At 40.2% G+C, this 25,792-nt stretch overlaps 1 protein-coding gene across 1 annotated transcript in view; it reads right to left on the reverse strand.

The window, feature by feature from the left end:
• Positions 1–683: 683 nt before the first annotated feature.
• KIAA1211 (KIAA1211 ortholog) overlaps positions 684–25,792 on the reverse strand; it is a 37,059-nt gene continuing 11,950 nt past the window's right edge. The window contains exons 2-11 of the mRNA XM_010002520.1: positions 22,291–22,426; positions 14,777–14,944; positions 12,341–12,409; positions 10,795–11,025; positions 8,797–9,041; positions 7,597–8,622; positions 5,375–7,149; positions 3,703–3,893; positions 2,531–2,696; positions 684–1,338 (exon numbers count right to left, since the gene is read on the reverse strand). Coding sequence (XP_010000822.1) covers positions 1,178–1,338; positions 2,531–2,696; positions 3,703–3,893; positions 5,375–7,149; positions 7,597–8,622; positions 8,797–9,041; positions 10,795–11,025; positions 12,341–12,409; positions 14,777–14,944; positions 22,291–22,410 — 4,152 coding nt within the window. The 5' untranslated portion in view covers positions 22,411–22,426 and the 3' untranslated portion in view covers positions 684–1,177. The remainder of the gene's footprint in view (positions 1,339–2,530; positions 2,697–3,702; positions 3,894–5,374; positions 7,150–7,596; positions 8,623–8,796; positions 9,042–10,794; positions 11,026–12,340; positions 12,410–14,776; positions 14,945–22,290; positions 22,427–25,792) is intronic.

Genomic DNA, 25,792 nt, shown 5'->3' on the forward strand with positions numbered 1-25,792 from the left:
TTGAGGATAGTAAAATTTCTATTACATTATGGACTTTATCCTTTTCTATAAGAGGGAAAGAGGTGAACATTTCTATTTTAGTTACAAGAAGTAATAAAGTGTTCAACTGCCACAGGAAAAACCTGAGATAGCGAAAGTAATCTTCTTTCTGAAGTGTTATGGCTGTGTTGGTCAAAGTACAGGAGGTTATCGGAACCATTGAAGTTGAACATGCAGTAAAATCAGGAAGAACGCAGAGTTAAGACTCTTGAGGCTCTCTCTGACTTACCTTTCAGTTCTCATTTAATTTCAGTTCTGCAAGTCTTACTCCTGTGGGAACATACAGAGACTAATACTACAGCTACACAAGCACAGGAGTAGTTTCACTTAGTTTCGTTCCAGTCGATTGATTTAAAGTTGTCATCTGCAATCACTGTCTCTGTGCATCTTAAATATGGCCAAGAATAAACAGTGATGCACTTAAAGGACTAGAAGAAACACTGATGCCCTGGCTTCTTTCTGAAGGCTTTCTCACTTTTGTTCAAATAACTCTTTTAGTTAAGTAGGATGAACTGTTTTCTTCCTAGGAGTAGGGAAGTACAAACATAGTGATGAAAGATCCTATGATGAAAGAAATTACCTCAGCATTTGGAGGGTACCGTCTTGTCATTTGCAGGTGAAAAAATATCTCCTGAAGTTCTTCATTATGGAAGGAGCCATCAGGCAGGTAGAACTGACACTTCATCCAGTTTAACACTTTAGAAAAATTAGGAATAAGAGAAGGGAACACGCATCTTGCCTTAGTTTTCAACAGTGGAGTGCTGAAAAAAATTCTGAGATCTCCACTTAAGTGTGGAGATATAAAATTCCAGAACCAAATGCTCATGGAATTTAAGGAGCTTCTGAACTGAAGTTCTTGCCCTTTTAATGATACATGCTAAAATTTACATCCAGTGTCTGAGCATTCTTGTTTTTTGAGTGTATGGCTCTGAAATTTTTGCCATTACCTCATTTAGCTATTTGTCAAAGCAATAGAATATACAACTTGAGTAGACTTTACCATGAGCTAGAGCAAAATGGTAATCAGTTCAGTTTTCAGTCCTTCAATACATGCATTTTCAGTTTTGTCATGTGTAAAAAGCTGAATAAATAAAAAGAAAGCAATTAATACTCAGCAATAGAGATGTGATTTTACAGTTTACTTTATGATCTGTGGACAGTCACTCCAGGCTTTTGCTTTCCTCTTGGCTAATGCAAGCCAGGCTGGTTCTGTTGACACAGGGTTAGCATCAGGTGTAGAGAACCTCTTGGGAACCTCCTTTGCCAGTGGGGTTGACGGAACAGAATCTGAAATTTCCACTGTTTTTGATGGGGTGGAGAGGGAAAGATATAAAAAACCAAACATTAGCTGAACCCAGTTGCAGGATTCTAGAAGGTTTCACTTCTGTTCTATGTAGGTGTTCTTATCTAACAGTTCATATTTATTTCCAACCCTCTTAATTAAACCTTGCTTTTTATTATCTTTGCAAAATAATCAAGTTAGAAGGAGCCGAGTTTCCCTTTTCTGATGTTTCTCCAAGTAATTAATGTAACTGACAAAAATAGCAACACAATTTTGAGTCTCTGAGATCCAGAGAAACCATTTTCAATTCACTAGTCGTCGTCTTTAGATCAACTGTTTTAATTACATCTACAACGTAGCAAACAATGGGAAATAAAGCTGTTTGTTTTGTTTTCTCTCTTTGGTAATGCAGCTTCTGTGAACAAGTGTAACCAAACTGTATTCAGTAGATTGCATCTTAAATAAGCACAGAGAGGAGAGAAAGTGGTCCCAGTTTTCTGCCTCAGTTAACCACTCCTGTGATACCACCCTGAAGAAGAAATGAACCAGCTTTCTCCAACAGCTGTTTGTCACATTTTCATTAAAATAATGTAAGACAAAGAGCTGCCCTAGCAAGAAAAGGTGTTGAATAAGGAACTGATTTCTAACAAGCAGCTTCACAGAGCAGAACCGTGGAAGTATATTTTAGAAGTCAGGTGGGAATAGTGTTTTATTATGAGACAGTGAATTCTCTGGAAGGCAGCCTGGATAGAATGAGTCCAATCTGAAACCTGTGAGGTAACTCTAAAAATCTTTGTTACAAAATAACTCCTCACTAATACCCCCTCACGTGTTTTGTTCTTTATGAGCCAAAAAGCTTTTTTTGTGTCAATGTTTATAGGCAGTCTGAATTAGTTATAGTTGCATTTAATTTTCAGGTTTTGAATGGTTTAAAAATATTTAAGTTTATTTTTCTTTTTAGTACTTCTTTAATCATGTAGCAAATGCAGCAGTGCAACTTTTAAAAACCTGTTAAAACTATGCACATCCAGCATAATGGCCAGCACATCAGACTGGACAAACGGTGTTGCTCCTTGGTGAAAGCAAATGCATATGTAATTCTAGGAGTATTACAGGAGAAAAAAAATAAATTATTCACTTTCTTAAAAATATGCAATACTATTTCTGAAGTGTATTAGTCATACAGTAAATTTGAATCTCTCACAGTACCTGTCACAGAAGTTGGAAGGGTGTTTGACTTCTTTAGCTGCTCCCTTCTTTCTAGTCTTGACACAGCAGTCTCAGTTTTCTTCTCCCCTTCTTGAGTGGTAGACTTCTGCAGTGTGCTTGTTTTGCTGCTGCTGCTTTTATTATCTGACTGATTGCTTAAAGCAGCCTAGAACAGAAAAGGGAGACTGCTAAATGAAAAACTGTCAGGTAGTGGCTACAAGTAAGAGATGTTACATTTGATGCTTTCATTCATCACCTGTCCTTTCCGTAACCTCCCTTTTCAGCAAAGACTAAAAACATTCTGGTACTTCCAAAACTAGCAGTTATTATAGACTGTAAAAAAATCCCCACAAAGTTAAATTTGTCATGTTGTCATTTCAGTCAAAACATTGAACAGTTTGAGCCAGCCCTACCTATTAAATACAGCCCTGAAACAGTGTGCATCTGTGGGCACTGACACCAGTTATCTATCTCTGTAATTATGCACATGTCCATCAGTAATTCAGGTCTCATAACAAAAAACAAAATATACTTAGTTATCCACATAATCTCCCTTTTCACCACCTCTGGTATCTATATACAGCATCACTGCCTGTATAGCATCATTGCTGTACTGTAAGTAGAATGTTTTTGTTACTAATAGAAAAACCATGGATAGTAAATAGTTGTTTAGAAAACAGGAAAGATATGATACTTTAATTCAGTGCCTGCTTTAAGCATTCGGATGCTTCACATAACAGTTAATTTCTTCCATTTGTCTACATTTTATCTAAATAATCCATGTTATGATAAATTAAAACTTGCTAATATTCACCTATAAATTAGTACTCCAGCTGTTATCTACTCAGGCTTTGGAAGAACCATGCTGCACACAATTTTCCTGTTCCATCACCTGTGCTTATGATTGCCATTAACTATCACCTGATACTAAGGCTTCAGGTTTTACACTTGAATTGCCTCACTACTGCACAGTGTCTTCTCCTGGAAGTCTCAGTTTTTCAAAAGGGAACTCCAAACTTTCAGACTATTTTTACTCACTGTCATTTTAGCTTTTATGAAATCTTGCAAACCAAACATTAAAAAAAATATATCCTTTCACATAATAAAACCAGCTAAGAGTTATAATTCTGGTGTCAGTATTTCTAATGGGCAGGTTTCAAAATATTATTTACATTTTCTTTAGCCAGCTTCTCTGCTTGCTTTGCCTCTCTGGCTTGTCTCCGCTCCTCCCTCGTGGCTTGCTGCTCTCGAAATCCCTTTTGCTTTTGCAGCGCTAGCGTAATCCAAAGTGGTTGTGAAGTTTCAACTTTTTCCATCAATTTAGAGCCATCTAAAGAGTGCCTGCTCTGGAGGACTGGTTTTTCTGAAAGAAAATGGAAAAAAAATGGTTAAATGGTGCACATCTCTTGTTTCAAGCAAACCAGTACAACAACTTCGTTACCTTGTGAAAAACTTGGAGCTGAGCCTGCTGAATGCCATGCCATTGACAGACCTTCTTGGACTGTGTGTCCAATCCTGAAACAGCTTTTGTGCCTCAACAATAAGACCTAATTCAACACACTTCTACAGTTGTCCAAAATTACCCTATTTTGTTAAAAGCCTACTCCAGAATCTTAAGCTATAGCCTGATGTGTACTTCCGCTGCCTGAGCTATTTGAGTGAAAGTGATACATAAGCACTGATTGTTCACACCTCTGATAAAAGGAATCCAGCCACGATATGCTGCAGTTCCCTGGTTTACCAGCCACACTTAAGGGAAGAAGTCAAAACTTCAGGCAAATAAGGGGCACTGAAATTGTGTATGCCCATAAATGCAGCCCCTCTTAAAAAAAAACAACAACAACAAAACAAACAAAAAAACCCCAACACTAAATTGTCATTTGAGCATTTGACTTTCTGTATCCTGCATGAAATGGGAGTTAGCACCCCGTATGGAGCTGTGAGTGGCAGGGAGCAGCACTGGGGTGCAGAGGTGCTCCCACAAGGCTCAGTGAGTGCAGAAACACCCCCAATAGCGCAAGCCCTGCTAACCCAGGCCAGCAGCTCTGCCTCCATTGAGTTTCCATAAATCCTCCTTTTAAAATTGAAGTGAAAGAAAAACATGTAAAAAATAAACAGCAGTTCCACTGAGATATGGTTTTAGAACTGTATTGAAGCTTACAAAATTCAAGAATGGAAAAGATTTGGATTTCCCAATTAAATGCTGAATTTCTTGCTCTTTTGAGTGTTCTTAGGCTTAAAGGACAGCCTTTAATTTTGTGAAGAATACTATTTCAGGACACGGGGTCTTTAAGCCCTCCTCTGAAGAGTCTCTATGGCTACTGTAATTGTTTCTGTTACTAAAGAACGCCTCTGAAATGCAGACTCCTGTGCTCAGCTATATTGGATTAGAGAATTTGCCCAGGTTAGGCACTATACAGGGACGTAGATAATAATATTTTTTAAGCTAGATAAGATTCCCCTAAAAAATAGAAACAACATAATGTAAATTATAAAAAGTACTCCTTTTGCTGTGATGACACCATTGCATGTGGAACACAGAGTCCATCAACTGAATAACTAGGTAACATCTCTGTCAAGGAAAACACACATAGTCTTCAGTTACCTCCTTGAAACTGAATTTCTTAAGCCAGTCACCCTGTTCACGCTGAGTTTGTGTGTGTTGGAATTAAATTGTGGGCATGTGGGAAGTTCATTCAGACACCCCTAGGCAAAATAGTGGTACTCCACAAATTATATGCCAGGTAAAAATTACACCTTAAGACCAAATGTCTGAGTCTGGACCTCCAGTATCTCATCTTGAAAATGTGGACAATAGCTAAATGACCTTCAACAAACACATACCTTTCTTCAATGGCTCAGGCTTTTTGTCATTTTTTTCCCTCCATGGAATGCTTATAGATGGGAAAAATGACTTCTTTTCTCTGATTTCTTCCTCTTCATTTTTGTACTCATTGGGTGGTGTGGGGTGCACTGCATTTGCTCTGTCTTCTTTTCTCCAACCCCTGTCTGATTCAGCTTTCACGAACCTTTGCCCGAGCGTATCAGCTAGGTTTGATCTGTTCATTTTAGAGAGAGGAGATGATGGTGGCGTCTGGCTGGTGGGCTTTGGAGCTAAAGCAGGTTTCTGTGGGACCAGTGACTTGCATGCAGGTTTCTCATGAAGGGCTAAAGCACTCTGGCCTATGGCTGGTAGGACCACTGGTGAGCCTGCTGGTTGTGAAACCTCCACCACAGTAACTGGAGAGTCTTTTGAGTCTTTTAAATTACCAGGGACTCTTCCCATGCCAGGGGATGTACTCTCTTGTGGAGCAAAAACAGGGGATTCTTTCTCATCTTCCGTTGTAACTAGTGGGTCAGGCACACCATCAAAACTATCTCCTGCACTGTATCTTTTCTTTTTCTTCTGTTCTGCCTGTTGATCATAATGGAAACGTAAGGAGTAGTTTGTCCTTCGTAACTTTATCCCAAAAGGAGAAATATTTTCTTCTCCATTTGGTGCTGGTTTATCCACTTTTTTGGTGTTGTTATTCTGCTGATTTTCCAGAGCACTGGGAAGTTCTGTCTGGGGTAGTTCTTTACCCGGAGAATGAGAAAAGCTTGGAACAAGGAAAGATGGAAGATCTTTTGCAAATTTACAGCCTTCTGTGTTGTCTGTCATTTCACTACGGGTTTCCATTTTCTCCTTGGCCTTTTCAGTTAAGTTATCCTTAGAAGTGGAAGCCGCATCCTCCTTCAAATCAGTGGATGAGCCAGTGATTCTATTCACAGCCACTGTTTCACTGCCTTTTGCAACACTTACATTCTCAGTGTGTGAACTGGATTTTGAAGCTTCTGAAAATTTCTGCCATGCTGGCGTTATCGAGAACTTTGCATTCGCAGAGAGGGTTTTCCTCAAGTTGCCATGGGGACCACCTCGTCCTCGGGGTGTCCAGTCATCACTGTGTCTGCAGACACTCCCTCGGTCTCTCTCGTTGTATTTGCCGTTTTCTGCGTTCTTCAGGATCCTGGAGCGGATAGAGGCCCACTCAGCAAGTACTGCCTGGTTGTTCACTGTTTCCTGTGCATATTTAATTTTACTGCTGCTGGTTTTGGGATCCTGTTTTTTTTTCTGGGCCTTCTCTGGTGAGGGAATATCCACATTTTTTCTCTCTTCTGTTAAGCCAAGTAATGATTTACAAGCCGTGTCCTTTATCTGGTTCAAGTTAACTGCTGTGCCACACAGCTGTGCTCCCGTAACCAGAATAGCTGTATGGGGTACACACACAGATGATGGAAGTGTATGAGAGACCTTGCTGGAAGTGTGTGTCCTGTAGTCTTTGATGGATGAAGAAGACAGTCCTGCTTCCTTGACAGGCATGACTGGACTCAGATTTACTTTCTGAAATATGATCTCTTTATCTCCAGAAGACACCTGAAATGTGAAGGGTCTGGATGTGGTTTGTCTTTCATCTACCTCTTGCCACCTTAGTTCTTCCCCTATTCGCTTTTGCTCCTGAGCCTCAACTTCTCTCTTCAGTTTCTCGGCTAGGACTTCTTCTGCTGTTTTATTTCCTTTTTCTGGCTGTTTGAGTTTTGGGGATCCTGATCCTTCTTGAAGCTTCTCCTGTACTGGGTGCCTATCACCCCCTCCAGTACACAACTGAACCTTGTCCTGTTGCTGTTCCAAGAACTTTTCTTGTTGGTTTTGCTGAAGGCTTTTTCCTTTTGTGTCTACTTCCTGCTCTTCCAGCTTATTCCATTCTTGTTCATTGTGTTCCTTTAGCTGCTTCAGTTCATCTTGTGGCACAGTTTCTGCACTTTCCATGTGCATTTGTTTTGTGAGTTTGTGTTTTCTCTGCCCTTCCCATTTCTTTTTCTTATCCATTACTTGCTGGGGATGTTCATTCTCTATCTTTTCTCCTTTCTCTTTCAAATGCTGCCTTTGTTCCTCCTGTTTTTTCTGTTGTTTGAGGCTCTCAGGTTTTTTCTCCTGTCTCTTTATTTCATCTTCTGGAAACTCTTTCTCTTCTAGCTCTTGTCTCTGTTTTTCTTCCTTATCCTTGAGTTCCTTTTGTTTCTCCAGCCAATTTCTTTCTTCTTCCTCTTGATGCCATTTTTCAATCTCTTGTTGCCTTAATTCTTCCTGCTCTAGCCTCTTCTGCTCCTCCAGCTCTTGTCTCTGTTTCTCTTTCAGTTTCTTGCACCTGTGCTCTTCCCATTCCTGGTGCTTCTGTTTCTCCAACTCCTGATGTCTCTGTTGTACCTCCCGTTCTTGGAGCTTCTGCTCCTCCAGTTCTCGTCTCTGTTTTTCCTCTTGTTCTCGGAGCTTCTGCTCCTCCATCTCTCGCCTCTGTTGCTCCTCCTGTTCTTGGAGCTTCTGTTCCTCCATCTCTCGCCTCTGTTGTTCCTCCTGTTCTTGGAGCTTCTGCTCCTCCATCTCTCGTCTCTGTTGCTCCTCCCGCTCTCGGAGCTTTTTTTCCTCCAGCTCTCGTCTCTGCTGCTCCTGTTCTTGGAGCTTTTTTTCCTCCATCTCTCTTCTCTGTATCTCCTCCTGTTCTCGGAGCTTCTGCTCCTCCAGCTCTTGTCTCTGTTTTTCCTCCTGTTCTCGGAGCTTCTGCTCCTCCATCTCTCGTCTCTGTTGCTCCTCCCGTTCTCGGAGCTTCTGCTCCTCCAGCTCTTGTCTCTGTTTTTCCTCCTGTTCTCGGAGCTTCTGCTCCTTCACCTCTCGTCTCTGTTGCTCCTCCCGCTCTCGGAGCTTTTTTTCCTCCAGCTCTCGTCTCTGTTGCTCCTGTTCTTGGAGCTTTTTTTCCTCCATCTCTCTTCTCTGTATCTCCTCCTGTTCTCGGAGCTTTTGTTCCTCCAGCTCTTGTCTCTGTTGTTCCTCCTGTTCTCGGAGCTTTTGTTCCTCCAGCTCTTGTCTCTGTTGTTCCTTCTGTTCTTGGATCTTCTGCTCCTTCACCTCTCGTCTCTGTTGCTCCTCCCATTCCCAGTGCCTCTGCTCCCCCAGTTCTTGTCTCTGTTGCCTCTCCAGTTCCTGGTGCTTCTCCTCCAGCTCTTGAACCTCTTGCTCCTCCAACTTCTTCCACCTCTGCTTCTCCAGCTCTTGGAGCCTCTGCTCCTCCAACTCTTGCCTCTTTTCATCCTCCAGCAGTCTTCTCTCATCTTTATGGCATGTTTGCTCTTCTGTTTCCAAAGTTGTCTCTCCTTCAAGGAGATACTGCCTCCTCTCTTCTTCGCAACACCTTCTCTCCTGCTCTTTCTGCATTTGCTCAAGTTCTTGGCACTTTCGTTCTTCCATTTCTCTTTGTTCTTCCATTTCTACAATCTGCCTTATCCTTTCAGCCTCTAAGATCCCCCAATGGTCTTCCATTATTTTCTCCTCTGCCAGTTGAAGCTGTTTCTGCTCCTCTCTGTTCTGGATTAGTTTGTCTGTTATGATGTGTCCATTATAACTTGGGTATCTGTCTCCATATAGCTGAATTTCTAGGTCCTCTGGTTCAAATTCTGTTATTGTTAAACTTTGTGATCCCTAAAATCAGGAGAAAGTTTTGGAATTACTGAATACTGCATATTGGCTTGTTATTCTTTATAGTGAACAATCAATCAGTTGTAAGTGAAAATTATATATATTTTTTTTAACAATTATTTTGATACAGAGCCAACACATGCACTCCAATGTATGGATCACACCATTATAGATCCCATGCCTCTCACCTATTTGGATGATAGCCTTTAAAAGAAAGAAAACATCCCAACAGTGATTACAGTATAATACTAAATACTCAATCACCATTTGGTGTACATGAGCTAATTTGGATTGAGACCTGCCATTTCAAATTTACAGAGGCCCAGGGAACAGAGCATAAGTTTTGTATGCTTGTTCTACTACTTAGAACTCTGTCCTTTAAGCCTGAAATAATTAGCACCTGCTTAAGGGCGTTACTTTGCCAGTTCTGTCATGGCAAATCTAGCTGTTACTTGCAGAGACAGAAGGTATTGCCTGCAGAAAAGATCTCTGCAATGCTGGCCAGGAAAGAACACTGCTCAAGGAAACACAATTTGCTTGCTTTTCACAGATCCTGAGCTATGATATCTTCCTCGTTAGCTGTGCTGAGACTCCAGTTCTATTGCTAGGATTGTAAGACCGTGCGTGGAGAGAGAACCTAGAGCTCTCCAGCAATATTGTGCTGTACTGAGGCATATGCTACCTGCTACCTGGTTCTCCCTGCCTGCCCCAAAGCCCTGTGGGGCATTCAATAAACTGAATTCAGATTTTCTTCTTAACTTATTCCTTGTCTGTGTAGTGACATGGTCTGAAGATGAGCTGCACCCAAAGACTGCTTCCCAGCACTTTCTGTGAGGAAGACAGCTCAGCTAATGCCCTGTCTAGCTATTACTTGATGAGCCTTCTTCTGGCTTCAGTCAAACATTCTGTATAAACAAGAATTTTAAATTAAATTTTTCATAACAATAGTGATAAATCCATGTACAATGGTGTGGAAGAAAGGACAGTGGCCTCTCCTGAACCCTGTATTAGCTGAATAGTCGTGTTGCATTTACAAGAACTGGTAGGATGTCAGGATTAAAAACAAAATACGCATGCACTAAGTTTACAAAATGAGGATTTGATAATTCACTCTAACTGCAGCAAGAACACTTAGGTCTTATTCTTTCCTACAAGACAATGATTTTACCACTGTCAGAAGCCCTGCCAGTTTTAGAGAGAGATTCTCTTTTTTCCCAAGCAAATTTTGCACTATCTGATTGCCTATACCACAGCAGCATTAATAGTGGCAGGTATCTTTCAGACCTTTATGACCCAATTTTTTTACTAGAAAAACCAGAAGTAGAAAGCTCTCTCAATTTAAAATTCTAGTGTAAGTACCTCAGGGGTAAGTTGTCTTTGTCTCTATATTGGCTCTATTAAATCATAGACTATGCTGAGTTGGAAGGGACCCATCATGATCATTGAGTCCAAATCCTGTCACTGTGTAGGGCACCCCAAGAATCATACCATGTGCCTGAGAGCAGCATTCAAATGCTTCTTGAAACTTATTTGCATCTTCTCTTCAGCTAGGGTTTCATTCTTTAGGTCTCTATCTTGATTTCAAGAGAAAATAAAATAAACATGCATTTTGTTTTGCCTTGAAGACATGAGATTTGTTGAGGAAGCTTTCAATAGCTGTCTCTTACAGTGAGCTAGATAGTTAGTGCCTGGTGCACTCAGTTACAGTTATTTTGCATCCAGCTTCAAAAGCAACACCACCCCTTCCCCACCTCACCTCACTGCCCCCTCCCCACGCCTTGCTATTTGACCAGAGATTGAGCACCTTTGTTAGTTTCTTGTGCTTTCTGGACATCCTCTGCTTTTTTGGCTTCACTGACAGCTTGTGTTTAGCTGCACTGTTGTCTAGACGAGCAACAGCCTGGGGAACTGAATCCAAATTGATTGTTTCAATTGTGCCAGAACAGGAAAATTGTCTTTTTGGTCGAGATGATTTGACTGGAGTGACCTGTTAGTATCAAAAACAAAGAAGCTATTAAGCTATTAGTTCCATTTAAATAAATATGTACATACATACATAGATACCACACACACACACAAAGAAAGAGCTTTTCCAGTTTTGAATCCAAAGGAGTTACTAGTAGAAAATATTTCAAACCCTGTTTTTCCATTATACAAATAATTAACTTTGGCCATGAAAGTTGCAGCTGTAATGTTTTCCTATTTCAACTATTATACAGCTTTACAATTTTTACTTATAAGATAGTTAGACCATTCTAACTGAAATTTTTTTCACAGTTTAGTTCCATACATAAGTTATTTAGAAAAGGAAGACCAGAGGCAGAGTTTTGAGCAACATCAAACACTGGGATATTTCAAAGTTTGCTTATTATGGAAAAAATAGCTACATTTAAAATAATTTAGATTATACACTTCAGGCAAGAGCAAGTCAGTTTGTCTTATCTAAGCATTATAATAAAACAGCTACAGAGCTCTACTATATGCATGGGAGATGACTACAAAATTGGACCTCAGACTGGTACAGTGCCTGCAGAAAACCTTCCCTCCACAGTCAATGTGGAGTTGTCCAAGTTAGTACCAAAGAACAGCAAAAAATAAAATAAGATCATACTGGCTTTGATTGGTGCTTTTTTCTCTTGCCCTTCAAACATTTGGGTTCAGAAGGTGCAAATATGAAGTGATTTAGTGAGACTCCTCTCATGAATAAATACAGTGGAACTGTATGTCTAGACGCGCAAGAGTGAGCCTGTAATCAGTCTGTCCCATAAGTCACCAAGCTGTCATCCCTGAGACCGGTGCTTGGCACAATTCAAATGGATAAAGAAGTCAGAAAAAAAAAAAAAAAAAAAAAGACAGGAAAAAACATCTTCTGTAAGGAAAGAAAATCACATACATTGTTTTCAAGACAGCACTGTAATCTTCCAAGGTTCAACATATGCTAATTAGGGAACCAATTACTTAAAAGCTGATGGAACATTTTGCATACACTTATTGAATTACATGTAGGCATAACAAAGTAGTAGAAGTACTTATGAAAATTATGGCTCTGTGATTAATACATCAATCGCAGGAATGTTGCAAGACTAGCAGACACTCTGTTCTGCTGTTCCCTGCAATCAACTCTTGTAGATTTCTCAATCTTAGTTATTGCTTATTTACTAGCCCCAAAACTGCACAACATTCACAGAATCTTGGATGGTCATGAAAGAATGAAATGTGTAGTAAAGCAAAAACTCTCAGGCTTCTAATAACTAAAATTAGAAAGTAACTTAGTGCACACCAAGGGTAAAAATAATTGTTACCTTTTCTTCCACTTCATGTCCTGTTTCAGGCAAATTCATTGCTCTCAACATATCTGGAGTGTTCGTGGACTAGAAAACAAGAAGATTACCACAGCTAGACACTAAAATGTAAAAGAGCCAAAAGATATAATTCAAAGAACTTGTGAAATTATGCATTTAGAGTAGGATTTTTACAATTTCCTGTCACTGCAGGACTGATGGATAAGCAATTCTTGATTCTAAATGCTGTGAGTTTCTCTTGTTGCTCCTTGTATCGCTGCTGTCTGTACAGAAGCAGATGCTGATACAGGACACCACGAAAGGCAAATTGCTCACGCCTCCTCAGCAAGATACCCAGGTTCCAAATAAATAAATATGTAAATGAAAAAAGTTTTGTAGGATTTCAATCAGCTCTAAATTACTTTATTTCCTCCTGACCTACCCCTAAGGAAAAAATGCAGGAACTTGATCAAACATTAATTCTGCTGCAAAGAGGTTCAACTCCAGGTTCTTGGCAAGTCCTCTTCTTACAAAGCAAACTGGCTACCCTGGAGCAAGCAGAGCCTGGCACTCTGGGATTCCTTAGCTATCATTCCTTTCCAAGCCATCTCACAGGAGGGGATTTTTAAGGCTCAAGGTTTGAAGTGGTGTTCATCATGCCCTGAAACATTGTTTTTAATCATTATATGACCGTACTACTTCATAACCTAATGAATGCTGGGATCCCATTACACCAGGTGCACATAGTTATTAGTATAAGGCCTAAATAATCAGCTTTTCAAGGGCAGACTAAATGAAACCTCAAACTCTTGCCATTGATTCCAGTTACTCAGTTGAGAACGTCAAAAGTCACAAAGCAACACAGGAAATCTTTTTGAAGGACAGCAGTGCTACATGGTCCTTGCCACCAAGTCCTGACAGAGGCCAACCCTGTCACCCCAGGACTATGCAGATAATCATGCAGAGGAGTTACAAGGCCTGAGGCAGAGAAAGGAGCAGACAGCAGGTATGGTGCCATGAAGCAGAAATCTGATCTAGCAGGTAAAGAGTGGGGTGTGGTAAGAGAAGAAGAAAGTACTGAGTGCTTTAGGTCACCCTGTGCATGTAGTATTGGTTTGTTAGTGCCTGCAGTCTCTGAATAGGCATGATTGCTCCTTCAGCTTTTGGAAAAAGAATTATGCAAAAGGACATTAATTTCATCTTGAAAATATAATACTTAAAAGAATAGGTGGTAAGGATGGAGTCTCTCCCTCTTTATTTACAAAAAGATGCTCCATTGTGTTTTTAGTGCTTGAATCATTTTCCCCTTTGAGCTGTAGGACACTAAGTGACATTCGGGTCTCCTGCAGGACCCAGCAGGAAGGCTGGTTGCAGAGAGGGTAGGTTGGTCTCAAACACAGAGTATCACCTAGTACCAGAGTACCTAACCAAAACCTGCCCACAATCCCACTGCACTCTTTGTGCACACAGAGTGCTCTTGATTGACCTTAACTGACTGCTCCTAAAGGGAGTATTTGTGCAGCAGAAGAAATATCCCTTAGTTCGGCTGCGTTTTTATCCTCCCAGACTGCAAAGGGTGAGGCATAAGTGTGCAGGTCCAACCCAAATGCCTGGCTCTCTGACAGATCCGACCACAACCATGAAGGAAGTGGTCAAAGAAGAGCTATGTCGCCCCTTGAAGACTGATGAGGAATTTGGGCCACTAGGCCATAAATCTCCCTTCGGTGTGCCTTCCCCAAGGGTTCTTGGGCACAAAGTCAGCTTCTTCCAGACAGGGATGGGTGTCCTTCTGATCCCTACACTCCCTCCAGCCATTACAGTCATACAGAGAACCAGTCTTGCCTTAGAGGATTTTCAGAGAGCTTCCATCACTGCATTTTTCTGTTGTCTGATCAAGAACCTTCTGGACAACAGAATGTCTACAGGTCGTCGTATAAAATTCAAATGTATAAGTTGAATAATTATTATAATTATACTGGATGTTTGGATTTAGAGAGCATTCTCAAAATGTTTCTCCCTCTTCTTTGCCTTCAGTTTTGCCCATAAGAAATACAGATATTTACCCCAACACCCAATATTTTATGGGTGTGGCTCCAGACCCCTCTCATTTTGGAATTTTTTCCTTTTTGCCATTTGATGCCATGCGCAACTTTCCATGCTGGAAGTCCATATTTCAAGGCATTTTCTGTAAGATAAAAAATTCCTGTCTTCTAGCTACACTGTGAGTGATGTCTGCTTTGTCGGAAGCTCAGAGCAGACGTTCAAATTGGTAATTCTGCGGGACCCAGCTCAGGATGCCAAGAGCACATGCTTCTCGCCAGTCCAAGAAGCATGAGCACATCCCCATGAAGCAGCCCGCTGGGCTCAGCTATGCCTCTCTGGAGACATCTGCTACACTCCAGTGAACTTTACTGTTCTAGTACCACTGTAATGCATACAGTGATTTAAAGTGCTTACTTTATTACCACTGTCAGAGATCACTGTGTCCTGCTGCTGAGCCTCTATCTCCATGGGGCTACTGAGCAACGTATCCTCTTCTGTATTAGTGTTTGCCTCACCCAGTGTCTTCACAGAAATTGTCATTTGTGGAGGCTGCCCAAATTTTATATTCTTGGCCAACTGTTGCTGAAAAACAAGAAAAAAAAAATATAAAAAAATCATATTATGAGCAAAACAAGCCAAGTCTAGCATATGCCCCTTCTCCACGTGAAAGCTGCAGCGAAACACTCTGGGAAACTTCTGACTCTAGAACAAAAAAAACCCAACAAACAATCTTGAAGCTCACATTGCTGCAACATGCTGGCCAGTCCTCTCATTTCTCCCCACAAAGTGACCAAAGTCAGGAATTCACTGCACGACTTTTGATTTTGGCTGCTTAATTTAAGTTCTCATCAGTGTTGTCAACTTTTGCAAACTTCCTGTGAATTTTGAAATGCTCCTTTTTAAATAATAAATCCTAGGTTAAGACTTTGTTTAAACAAGCTAGATATGAAGCCTTTCTGTCACAAAGAAATAAATCATGAGCCAAGTGTACACAGAGAAGTTAAACAGCCCCAAAAGGCAACTGGTTTCTTCTCCAGCCCCTAAACCCTGCATCTCATGCATCTGTAGCTCTTAAGGATATCCTTACGGTGAGGTTTAGTCATAAGTTTTAAATATTAAGGGTGTGGCATAACCTGGTTTTAGAGGAGGCAAAGTCTCAAAGGAGAGGAAACTCAGCTTCTGTAGATGCTTCATCTCATAGGAATAGCACCCAAACTCATGTCTGCTCATGGGCACTGCTGCATCACTGCTTTTGCACAGACAAGTTTATGCAGGGGACATGGAGTAGATGAAAGGATAAAAGCTTTCCCACCATTTATTTTCCTTGTTGATGTAGTCTTCTCTTGTGGGTTACAAGAAAGTACTCTTGAATTATATCAGGCGTTAAGATGAGTAAAATAAGTAGCATATAATATCTGGCCTCTGGTAGGCTGAACTGGAGAAATTACAGCCCTGGCTACTGCAAAGACAAACACCAAACAGTCTTTGAAAGTGAACTTCTCTTTTGTTTAGAGTTATGTGGGGAAGAAAAGAACAATTTCCCACATTGCAAGAGTTGGAAGAAAATCTCTGAAGGAGCAAATGGAACAAGGAACTTTTTTTAATAGATTTTCTTTCAGAAATATTTCTGGGAATCATTGTCAACTAGGAAGGAAGAAGCTGTGGAGTTATTTTCCTGCTTTACTCTCTTTCAAGCACAGAAAATTCCCAAAAGGAAATTTCCAATTCTCTCTTGTGTTACTATGAACATCTACAGCTCAGCAAAACTCAGTTTGACTGTGCAGCTTCTATTCAGTGGGAATGTCAGATACATAGATGGACCCCTGACATGAGTTTGCCCCTAAGAACCGCAAAAGTTTGGAGTAGATAGCATGAAAAACAAAGATTTTTTTTTCTCCTATAGCACAGAATTGGTAGCATGGCTCAGGTAAGCAGTTGGCAAGGGAAGATTTGCTTTGAGCAGCCTGGTCTAGTGGGAAGTGTCCCTGCCCAAGGGACTAGAGGGACCACAGGCACTGGAGACCTTCTTAATAGAATCATCAAGCTGTGCTCCAGACCAGGTTTACCTCTCTTCTATGAGATTCAAGAGGTGCGTGAGTTTGTCTATTCACACCCACCTCAGGTGGCCGTCGGTGCAGTGCCACTCAGCCTAAGGTGAGGGGTAGTGCTGCATGTCTAATAAAGACAAAGAAATATTGGGAATTCAGGGAAAAAAAATGAAATTTGCACTCATCTGATTTATAACATCTTCCTCAACTACTACACCATGACACAGCTCCACTTTTATTTTGTGTAAAATAATTTGCTAAAATGTGATACCATTTACCTGCCATCTTTACACCAGCTTACCATTACTAACATCAGAAATTAAACTCCTAAGTTAAGTTGCTCTACATTGCTTGGCACCTGCAGCAAATTAAAAAGCTTAGACTTTCAAAGCACTCTTTGTGTTTGCATAGGAAATGCCAGAGAACAAACTTTCCATATTAACCGGCAGAGAGCCCAGATTGGGCTGTACATTTCCTCTTTCACTCCAGTTTGGCTCCTCTTCTGTGTACATGCCTGCTTGCATTCATGTTGGATTCAGCCCCCTGAAACCACATCATTCTTACAGCTCTGTGCCTGGAGTGAAGGCAAAGCTGGATCCACTGAGTTGCTTACTCTGTTCAGTTTAAAATCACTAAAAACAGAGTGTACTATTTCAGCTGATTCCATTCAAACAAGTCCTACAAGAGGTGCTGGTAGGATTTGGCCTTCAATACAAATAGCTATTTTTTAAGTCTGTTTGCAATGCCCACGTATATAATGTTTTCTAGTTATATATAATTGTGAAATGATGAGTTAATCAGTAATACTTGGCCTAAGAAAAGCCATACTGTTGAAATTCTTCTCAGTCCTGTACAGTCTTGCACAGTGACCTAAAAAAAAAAAATGCCCTGAGAATAGGTAAGAAAAGGGGGAGCCAATACTGAGATTTTCTTTGTAACGGTCCAATGATTCATGACATCTGAAGACTTTTAGAGTCAATAGCCAGTTGGGAACTTTTATGAATTTGTTTCATTACTCTTTGAAGTTTTATAAATACTTTGTGGAAAACAATGCTGCCTGGTGAGTTATACAGTCCAACTTCCATAAGGAAATGTTTGCTTCAGTTTGAAAGTGTTACTAGTTTAACTGACGTGGTTATTTTTTCCCCCCTCCATCAAAGACAGGGAATAAACTGGACAGCATTATGTGAGGAGTTATGTTGCTAGAGCTGCAGGCTTTAGAAGGTAAAGTAGATGTAAACCTATTGAAAAGGAGGAAAGATTTACCACCAGTCCTGCATACAAGATGCAAGGAGAGAACTATTCCACTCTTCATTGTTGAAGCAGCAGGTGGTTTGGGACATTACACTTCAAGAAGGATTTTGGGACAGTCCAAAATAGAAGAATGGTGAAGAAGCAAATTATATGAAATGACAGGGGAGCCCTAGAGAGATTATTCGGAGCAAACCCAGATGCAAATTAAGATTTCTGCATACAGTGGCAAAGGACTATTTACAGATGGTCATGTGTTAAGAGCAAGATTTTCTGGAGAAGCTTGATGATACTTACAGGATCAAAGACTTTTGTCACCTGACTCTCCCCTTGCAGTGTACCAAAAGCAAAGCAGATGTGAGTAAGGAAAGGGGAAGCTCATTTCCACGGCTTAATATGATCATAGAAAAAAAAGAGGATCTGCCCCAGAAATGCTGGAAAAAATGCTAAAGTCAGTTTATAAAATGAAAACAATTATCAAATGTTATGAAGACAATTAGGTTGCAGTGGCACTAGAAAATATTGGCAGCAAAGAAATTAATTACAAGAAATACAAAGCCAGGCAATCATGCAGTGCAAATTCACTCTCTACTCTACAAGATGCAGAGCACCAAGTTAAAAGATAATACCTTGGAGGTTTAGCAAATGGCTTTGTAGCCTTGTTGAGATCTGGGCAATACCAAACCCAAACAATGGAAATGGCTGGTAGAAGACAGATGTGCAATGCACAGTAGGGGAAGCACTACCTTGATAATTAGCTAAGATACGTTAATGACTAAAAGAAAGGGGATCCAAAACTGAACAGTCGTAAGGTCGGACAAGAAGCAAATGACTTGGCGGCATTTATCACTAAAAAACAGGGAAACTTGAATTTTAAAATCGTCAGTTAGAATTTGACCAAGAAGTCTGGATTCCAAAACCGTGTTTTTATCATAATTTTTTACTATGTAATAAATGGTGGTTTACTAATGTACAGAGCAGAGGCTTTTTTTTTTTTAAACCACATGGCCACATGGAACTGGAAAAGATGTAGCCCAATAGTCCCTAAAAGCAGTAAGCCATATACCATACTCAACATTTAATATTTCTTGCAGCTGAGTGCTGCAGCCTTATGCATGGCAGATGACCTGAATACATTCATTGAAGGCTTAGAGCAGAGAACAAACTGCCCTGCTGCCTCCAGAGGCAGAAGAAGTGCCATGCCACAGTATTGTCACAGTAAAAGGGAGATAACAGCTTAGACCCATCAGGATACTAACACTCAAAACAAGTCCCCACTTTACTTGCTGCAGCTTTTGTTAGTCTGAAACAACAGCAGCCTTCTGTTCATTTGTTGACCGTTTCTGGCAAATATCAGTAGAAAGAAAAGTCACGTCTGTGAAACACAAGGAAGTGGATCTAACACACTTTGATACAAGAAAAAAAACAACACACTACCCTGTGAAACTCCCAGAGCTTCTTTTATGTTTGCTCTGTTGCACTGCTAGACTTAGGTTTTAAACATTCCTTGTGTCCCATTGACAGTCCTGTATGAGAAATAAAGCATCAGATCCCAAGAAACAAAATGAATTCAGTATTAAAACTACCAGTGCCTGAGGTACCATTTCTTTGTGGGAGCAGGTTCGAGCTGACTTTAAGCACTGGATCTTAAAAACTAGGTAATGATAAATCTCAACAGATCCAAAGGACAAGAAAAAGTCTGCTTTTACAACAGCAGGTGCCTTGAGCCAACACGAGTAGCTTCAGGACACACAAAGGCTATTTGGGCTTCTCAGCCTGACTTCAACAACACACTAAAACCTTTTAACATGCCTAAATCTATTTACAGAAACCCAGATAAGAGGAATGCTGCCAATCTTATTATTAATATAAAGATATGAGACCCGGTCCAGAAAGAACTAGTTTACCTTTGCACACAGAAGAGAATTTCTACAATAGGAAGCTGAAGCAGTGCATATGCTGGCCAGCTGCCCAGATTGCTACAGAGTTTTGCACCATTACACAACATTTTTTGTTGGTTCATAAACACTCCAAAGTCAGCAGAAATGAAAGGTGAGGAGGAGGAAATGCTTTGGTGGCGAGCAAAATGAGATCTGGCATCCTCAATATCAAATGGCTTCTATTTCTACTCTGATTTCAAAACACTTCTACTTAAGAATGGTACCTCTTCCAAAGATTTCTGTTTTCCAGGAACATTTTCTGTAAAACCCCCCAAAAATTCATGAAAAGGGTTAAAATCTACAGAGCCTTTGAGAGCTTACAGAGCACAGGGCACTGAATCCTGGCAGCTCTTTTTTACTGAGGAGCATCTTGCCAGGCAAAAGGAAACTGAAGTGCTGTGCTTCCACTGTGACATACAAGCTTGAGCAAACCCACAGTTATGTTCGTGCCTAAGCAATGACTTTACGGGGAGCTGGCCAAAGAACTGGTTTTGAGGAGTGGAACCCTCTTCAGAAGACATGACTGTTTCCTCTTCTTCCACCCCATGAAGAAATACAGATGCTGCCAGTGGGAGTAAGCTTGCAAAAAGGGACTTCAAAGTAGATGCAAGCTTCTGATACCTGAGAACAACTACCAATGTTTTGTGTGATTGTAAAAAGATGCAGCAAAGAGTCTCCTTTCACAAATACTATAGCAGAAGAAAAGGATGGGCTATGAAGTTGTGAGCACATAAAAACCTTCAGAAAGGAGTGACAGTCCAAATAAACTGGTCAGACCTGGGATCCTGCTGTAAGGTCACCTAAGAATGTGCAATGGGATTTTGGCATGATCTTGTCCTAACACTCAGGGAATAGTTACGGAGATCATGGCTAGGGAAACGGTGACATTCATGTGCTGGACAGCAGGTTTTGCAGGTACAAGAGGTGGCCCCTGGGCTTGTTCTATGGACCCTTCCCATGAGGTCATGAAAACAAAATCCATGGACATTCAGATGGATATATAACTCCTCTGTAAACATGTAAATAGACAAAAGTGCAATTTACAATCTATTATACATTTCCTTTCTGATGTAATGGATTGCTCTAGGTATCACCATCTTCCGTAGAGCAGAAAAAGCTGAATTGGGGATGTTGTTACAGGATGGGTTGCAGCTATATTGAAATGATAAAAATAACTACTATCCTCCAATTTTAAATAAAAATGTCAGCATACAGCTAAAACAACACTCTCCCTTAAAATACACCCCCAAAAAAGGTTCATGCAAAGTTCACACAAGCAAGTGTCACTGCCTATTAATTTTGTGACTTTCAAGAGTGACTATTCTTGTTTTAATTTTCTTGAGTTACCATTTGCTTAGTGAAGATGTATGTTAGCATCTGCAATAACTGTACTTTTAATCATATTTCTGTGTTTAGTGAAGGCAATTATCTCCACTGGGAATGTTAAGATGTGTTTGAAAGTGGGAGAAACCACTTCCACCGAGTTCCGAGAAAAACTGATGTACTGAAGCTGAGACCAGAGATGCAACAGAAGTCAGTGGGCTTTGTATCCAAGGAACAGTCAAGCCTTGTGTAAGACAGGTCTAAGCACCTCAGGTCTTTGACCAGTCAGCAGTCATTTAAAAAATAATGATTTCTAGCCTGGAAAGTAGCATGCATTCAATCTACCTGAGCCAGAGAAATTTAAGCTGAAAAACCAGCACAGGGAAATTGAAGCTGTCTTAGCATGGCTTTTGCTTCAAAGTTCATCTACTGTCAGCAAAGCCAATGCTGTTCAGGTGCTCTGTCTGCTGACTGCACTGGGCAGGAAGAGGGAACAATTTCATCCTGAAGGTTGGATCTGCCTACTGTGAGTGATCTCTCACTCACTGGAAAAGATGCACTGTGAGTAGACTTTGGAGGTAAAAGAAATTCAAGGCATTTCACTAGTCAGGAAGAGGGTAACAGCATATACACAGCATTAGGAATTTATCAGCATTTTGACAGGACATGTCAGCCTCCTAAGCAATACTGAAATGTGCATCTGAAGGACAGCTCTTTCAAGGCCTAGATAGGTGTAGAGCTGGGAATCTGATTGATGTACAAGACAAAAATATAGTTACAGCACTAACACGACAGAGTTCTGGAAGGGAAAGCAGGTCATGTAAAGCTGTTCAGAAGCAAATAACCAAATGAAGTGTTTATGTAGTTACATATGTGCTGTTTGCTTTGGAGAGATAAACATATCCACCTTTCATGAGAACCACTGGAAGGACAGGAAGGAACAGCAGGAGAAAAAATAAAAAGTAATGCTTGTAAAAGGATAATTAAATCAGCTTTACAAAGGAGTCTCACTCTGCATGCCATTCCCTGTCACCAACATCACCCTCATTTTTTCATTCAGAACCACATCTGTAGGTCTCAGAACAGTTCAGGACATGCCAAGACCATGAGTTCAAATGAGTTGCACACAACGCCAACACTTCCGCAGCTTTTCTTGCAGCATCACTGCTGTACCTTTCAGGACCAAAACAATGACCTTCTGCAAATTATCAGAATGATTTACATGTCTTTTGGCCAGATATCTTACACGGATGAGAAACCATCCTAAGACTATTGAAAAAGCAACCCACCTTTATCCACATTTAACACATTCTGGAGACCATTTCCCACCACATTTTAAATATTTTCCCCACTTACAATTTCTTACCTGAAGAGTTTTGACTTTTCCTAAAACGTTCTCCTGTGACATTGCTTGGATGGCCTGTTCACCCTCTGTTCTCCCATCAGGTATAAAAATACTGTCATGGGAAAATGCTCGACTGCCCATAGAATAATGGGAGGACCTGTAATTAAAACAGTTGAGAAGTAAATAAGCACAGTGCTTATTTTAGAAGAGTGATCCTTCATATCATAGCTGCTCTACCATATAGATTTCCCCTCACCCTTGCCTTCACCATAAAAGCTTTAAACAGCCTCAGAAGGGACGTATCCAAACATTTTCTCTTATCAAAAATTTAACACATTGTATCTTCATGTACAGATTTTTTTCCCAGAAGAATACTGAGAGGGGTGTTTTTAGTAGGGATGTTGAAAAGTGCAACTGATTTTCCTTAGAAGCCTCAAATCTAAATGGTACTTCTAGGATACTGGGTAGGTGATGATGATATATTCAACATATTTAGAAATGCTGAAATCATGCTTTATCCAGCCAAGGTACAAAAGGCAAGACAGCAGGTCCCAAGCAAAGGTAGCACTACAACACAAAAAGAACGACCTGCTTCTAAAGAGCTACCTCATTTAGTTGATTACTTAGCTGTTCCTATCACCACAAATGTGATCACACTGACAATAATATGCTATTATCAAACCCCCAAACTGATAAGAAGCTTATTACACCATCCCATGCAGGTCTGATTTGCAATAAATAGTGAGAAATGCCCATGTGCTACTGTTGAGCTGGACACCCATGCCAAGGAGGAGAGTGTGTCACCAATGACCTAGTTATATGGCTGCTCTAAATCCACGGGCAAAAAGATTAAGCAAAAAAATATTTTCTTTACTGGAGATTTTAAAGGATCATCAAGAAAACTGAGAATTAATAATAATAATAAAAAAACGCCACAACAAACCATTTGCCTGTTGTTACTTTGGCTTCAGGAGGCATCCTGGGGGAAAATGTTTGAAAGTGATCTTTTGTCTCACTTAGACTATTTTATGGTGAGTGGAAAGCCAGTAAAATACAAACATGACAAAAGCCACAGCAGAAGAAAATTCAGCTGAGAGGTCTTCCTTTAATAATCTATTGACAACTCTGTGGAACCCACTTACAGTTTCAGTAAACCAACAATTTGGGAAAAAAAATGCACTTTTTATACCAATATAACTAACACAAGCTTCTGTTTGATCACCTATGTGATTATAAACTAGAATTTCACCGAAAGCAAAGAGGATTATTCTTCCAGAAAAAGGGATAGGAAAAAGAGGAGGAAAATATAAAGCCTCTCATATTTATGAAAATCAGTATATGACTTTGTTCTGCATTTCAAAAATGTGCTAAAAATATTTCTATTTATACTTCAAAAAATGTTTGGAATATATTTATTACATCTTTATCTCATTTTTTTCCTGCGGTATGAAAAAAACCCTTTCTACTTAAAAATTATAATTAGAATGTTATATAGGGTTATATTAACCTTTTAGAACTGATTAAATGATAGGCTAATCTTGACTTTTATAACAAAATTTCTTACAGAAATCCTGAAAAGAATAAGTAAAAAGCCACCCACAACCTCTTAATGTCTTTAGTGCATATTTAAAACACATTTGCACTCACAAAATAAATCACCTAAGCTTTTGGAGAGAACACACACAGTGCCCTATATTATTTAATCCTCCATGCAAGCAGAGACTAACTGAAAAACTATTTTTAACCCAAAATTAATATTTTAACAACATACTTTGTTTGAAACAAACCAACACACAATCGAGCAAAGAGCTGGTCAATATTTCATAACATTTTTAGCTATCAAGGAGGGGAAACATTTAACTGATGCTAGTGCTATATCCTATTTTAGGTTGTTGGTTTTTTATAGAAAACACAACTTGATTGCCTCGGGCTGCTAAAGGTAATATACCTTATTTTAGAAACCATCTGTTAGAGAAACCATAAAAGTATATTTTTAAATCCTCTTCTAAAAAGGTTTCTATAAGGAATCATCATGACTCAGCCTGTACATAGCACTGTGGTAAAATTGCATGGCATTGCAATACAACCACCTCCCTTCCCCATCCAGGAATCAGCACATGAACCACAGTTTGAGAAATATCCCTTAAATGGAGACAAATTCCTTGCAGGACCAGCTTGCAAAATTAGTGGTTTGACACAAAGCTGAATGAAAGTTGACTTTTCCATACAACCACGTAAGTCTGTCTGAACCAAACTGCATTGCATTCAACAAAGGGGGATAAAAGTCTGTATTCACAACCAAGACTGAGGGGAACATGCAAAATTTGACAAACTAGCCTATGTCAACCCCTCCTTCATTTGCATGGTTTAATACGTGAAGAAACTGCCGCAGGTTCAGAAAGCAAGGCCAGTTTACCTTTCCGCTGAGAGATGTGCTGATGATGCATAATCCAGGTCATATTGTGCTCCAGAGAGGAACATCTCTCACAGATTTTCCCAGCAATTCTGTGGCTCAGATACCTGTGGCTTTGTCTCACAGTTCTTCACTGTGTGTATGACACCATTCTCCTCTTTTACTGTCCAGTGGGTTGGCATTCTCGTACTTAAAATTAGACACCTCATGTTTATCCCTGTTGTTTGCTACAGCTAATTAGTAGGCAAAGGTTGCAATTCAGGCACCAAAGAACTTAGTGACTTGCTTGCAAGTTGTTCTTGACCTTACTAATGAGTTTGTTAATATTTAAGTTGGGAACAGCCATCCTGCAGCTTTTGAACTGGACAGAGTTTGCTAGCAGTTCAAAATCCCAAAACTTCAGCTCACCAGCAGTAGGGATGATCTGGCAGCAGAAACTGCCTGATAACCTGAGTCCCTGAGATGGAATTTTTAAATGAGCAATTAGCAAGAGGACAAGGGGGAATGGTTTTGAAGGGGAGATTTAGATTAGATATTAGGAAGAAATTCTTTATTGAGAGGGCAGTGAGACACTGGAAAAGGTTGCCCAAGAAATTTGTGTGTTCCCTTCCTGGAAGAGTTCAAGGCCAGGCTGGATGGAGCTTTGAGCAACCTGGTATAGTGGAGGCAGAGAGGTTGGAACTAGATCATCTTTAAGGCCCCTTCCAACCCAAACCATTCTGAGATTCTGATTCTATGAAAAGAGAGACTACTGAGGTAGTGCTGGTGAACTGCCTAGGACATGGCTGATGATTATGATCTTCCCCATCCTGCTACAGAGCTAACACCCCTTTTTTCACTCTCCTTGTGTTCTACTTTCAGAAAGACTGATTTTAAGTTATATTACATGATTAATAATTGAGTTCCCTTCCCTGCTACCACCATTCCCATCTCTAAAGATTTTCTCAGAAGCCTTTACACAGTACCATCCTCCCAATCTCCATCTACAGTAGACTGTGTAGAAAGCCCTCCCTTGTGTGCTGGGAATGGCTTTTGACAGGTTTGTGGTGTGTCAGAGACCTAGGCTATAGTTGTAGCTATAGTTAATGGTAACACAGTTTCAAACTGCCA

This window comes from Chaetura pelagica, unplaced genomic scaffold, assembly GCF_000747805.2.
Source record: "Chaetura pelagica isolate M959 unplaced genomic scaffold, ChaPel_1.0 scaffold67, whole genome shotgun sequence".
Lineage (NCBI taxonomy): Eukaryota > Metazoa > Chordata > Aves > Apodiformes > Apodidae > Chaetura > Chaetura pelagica.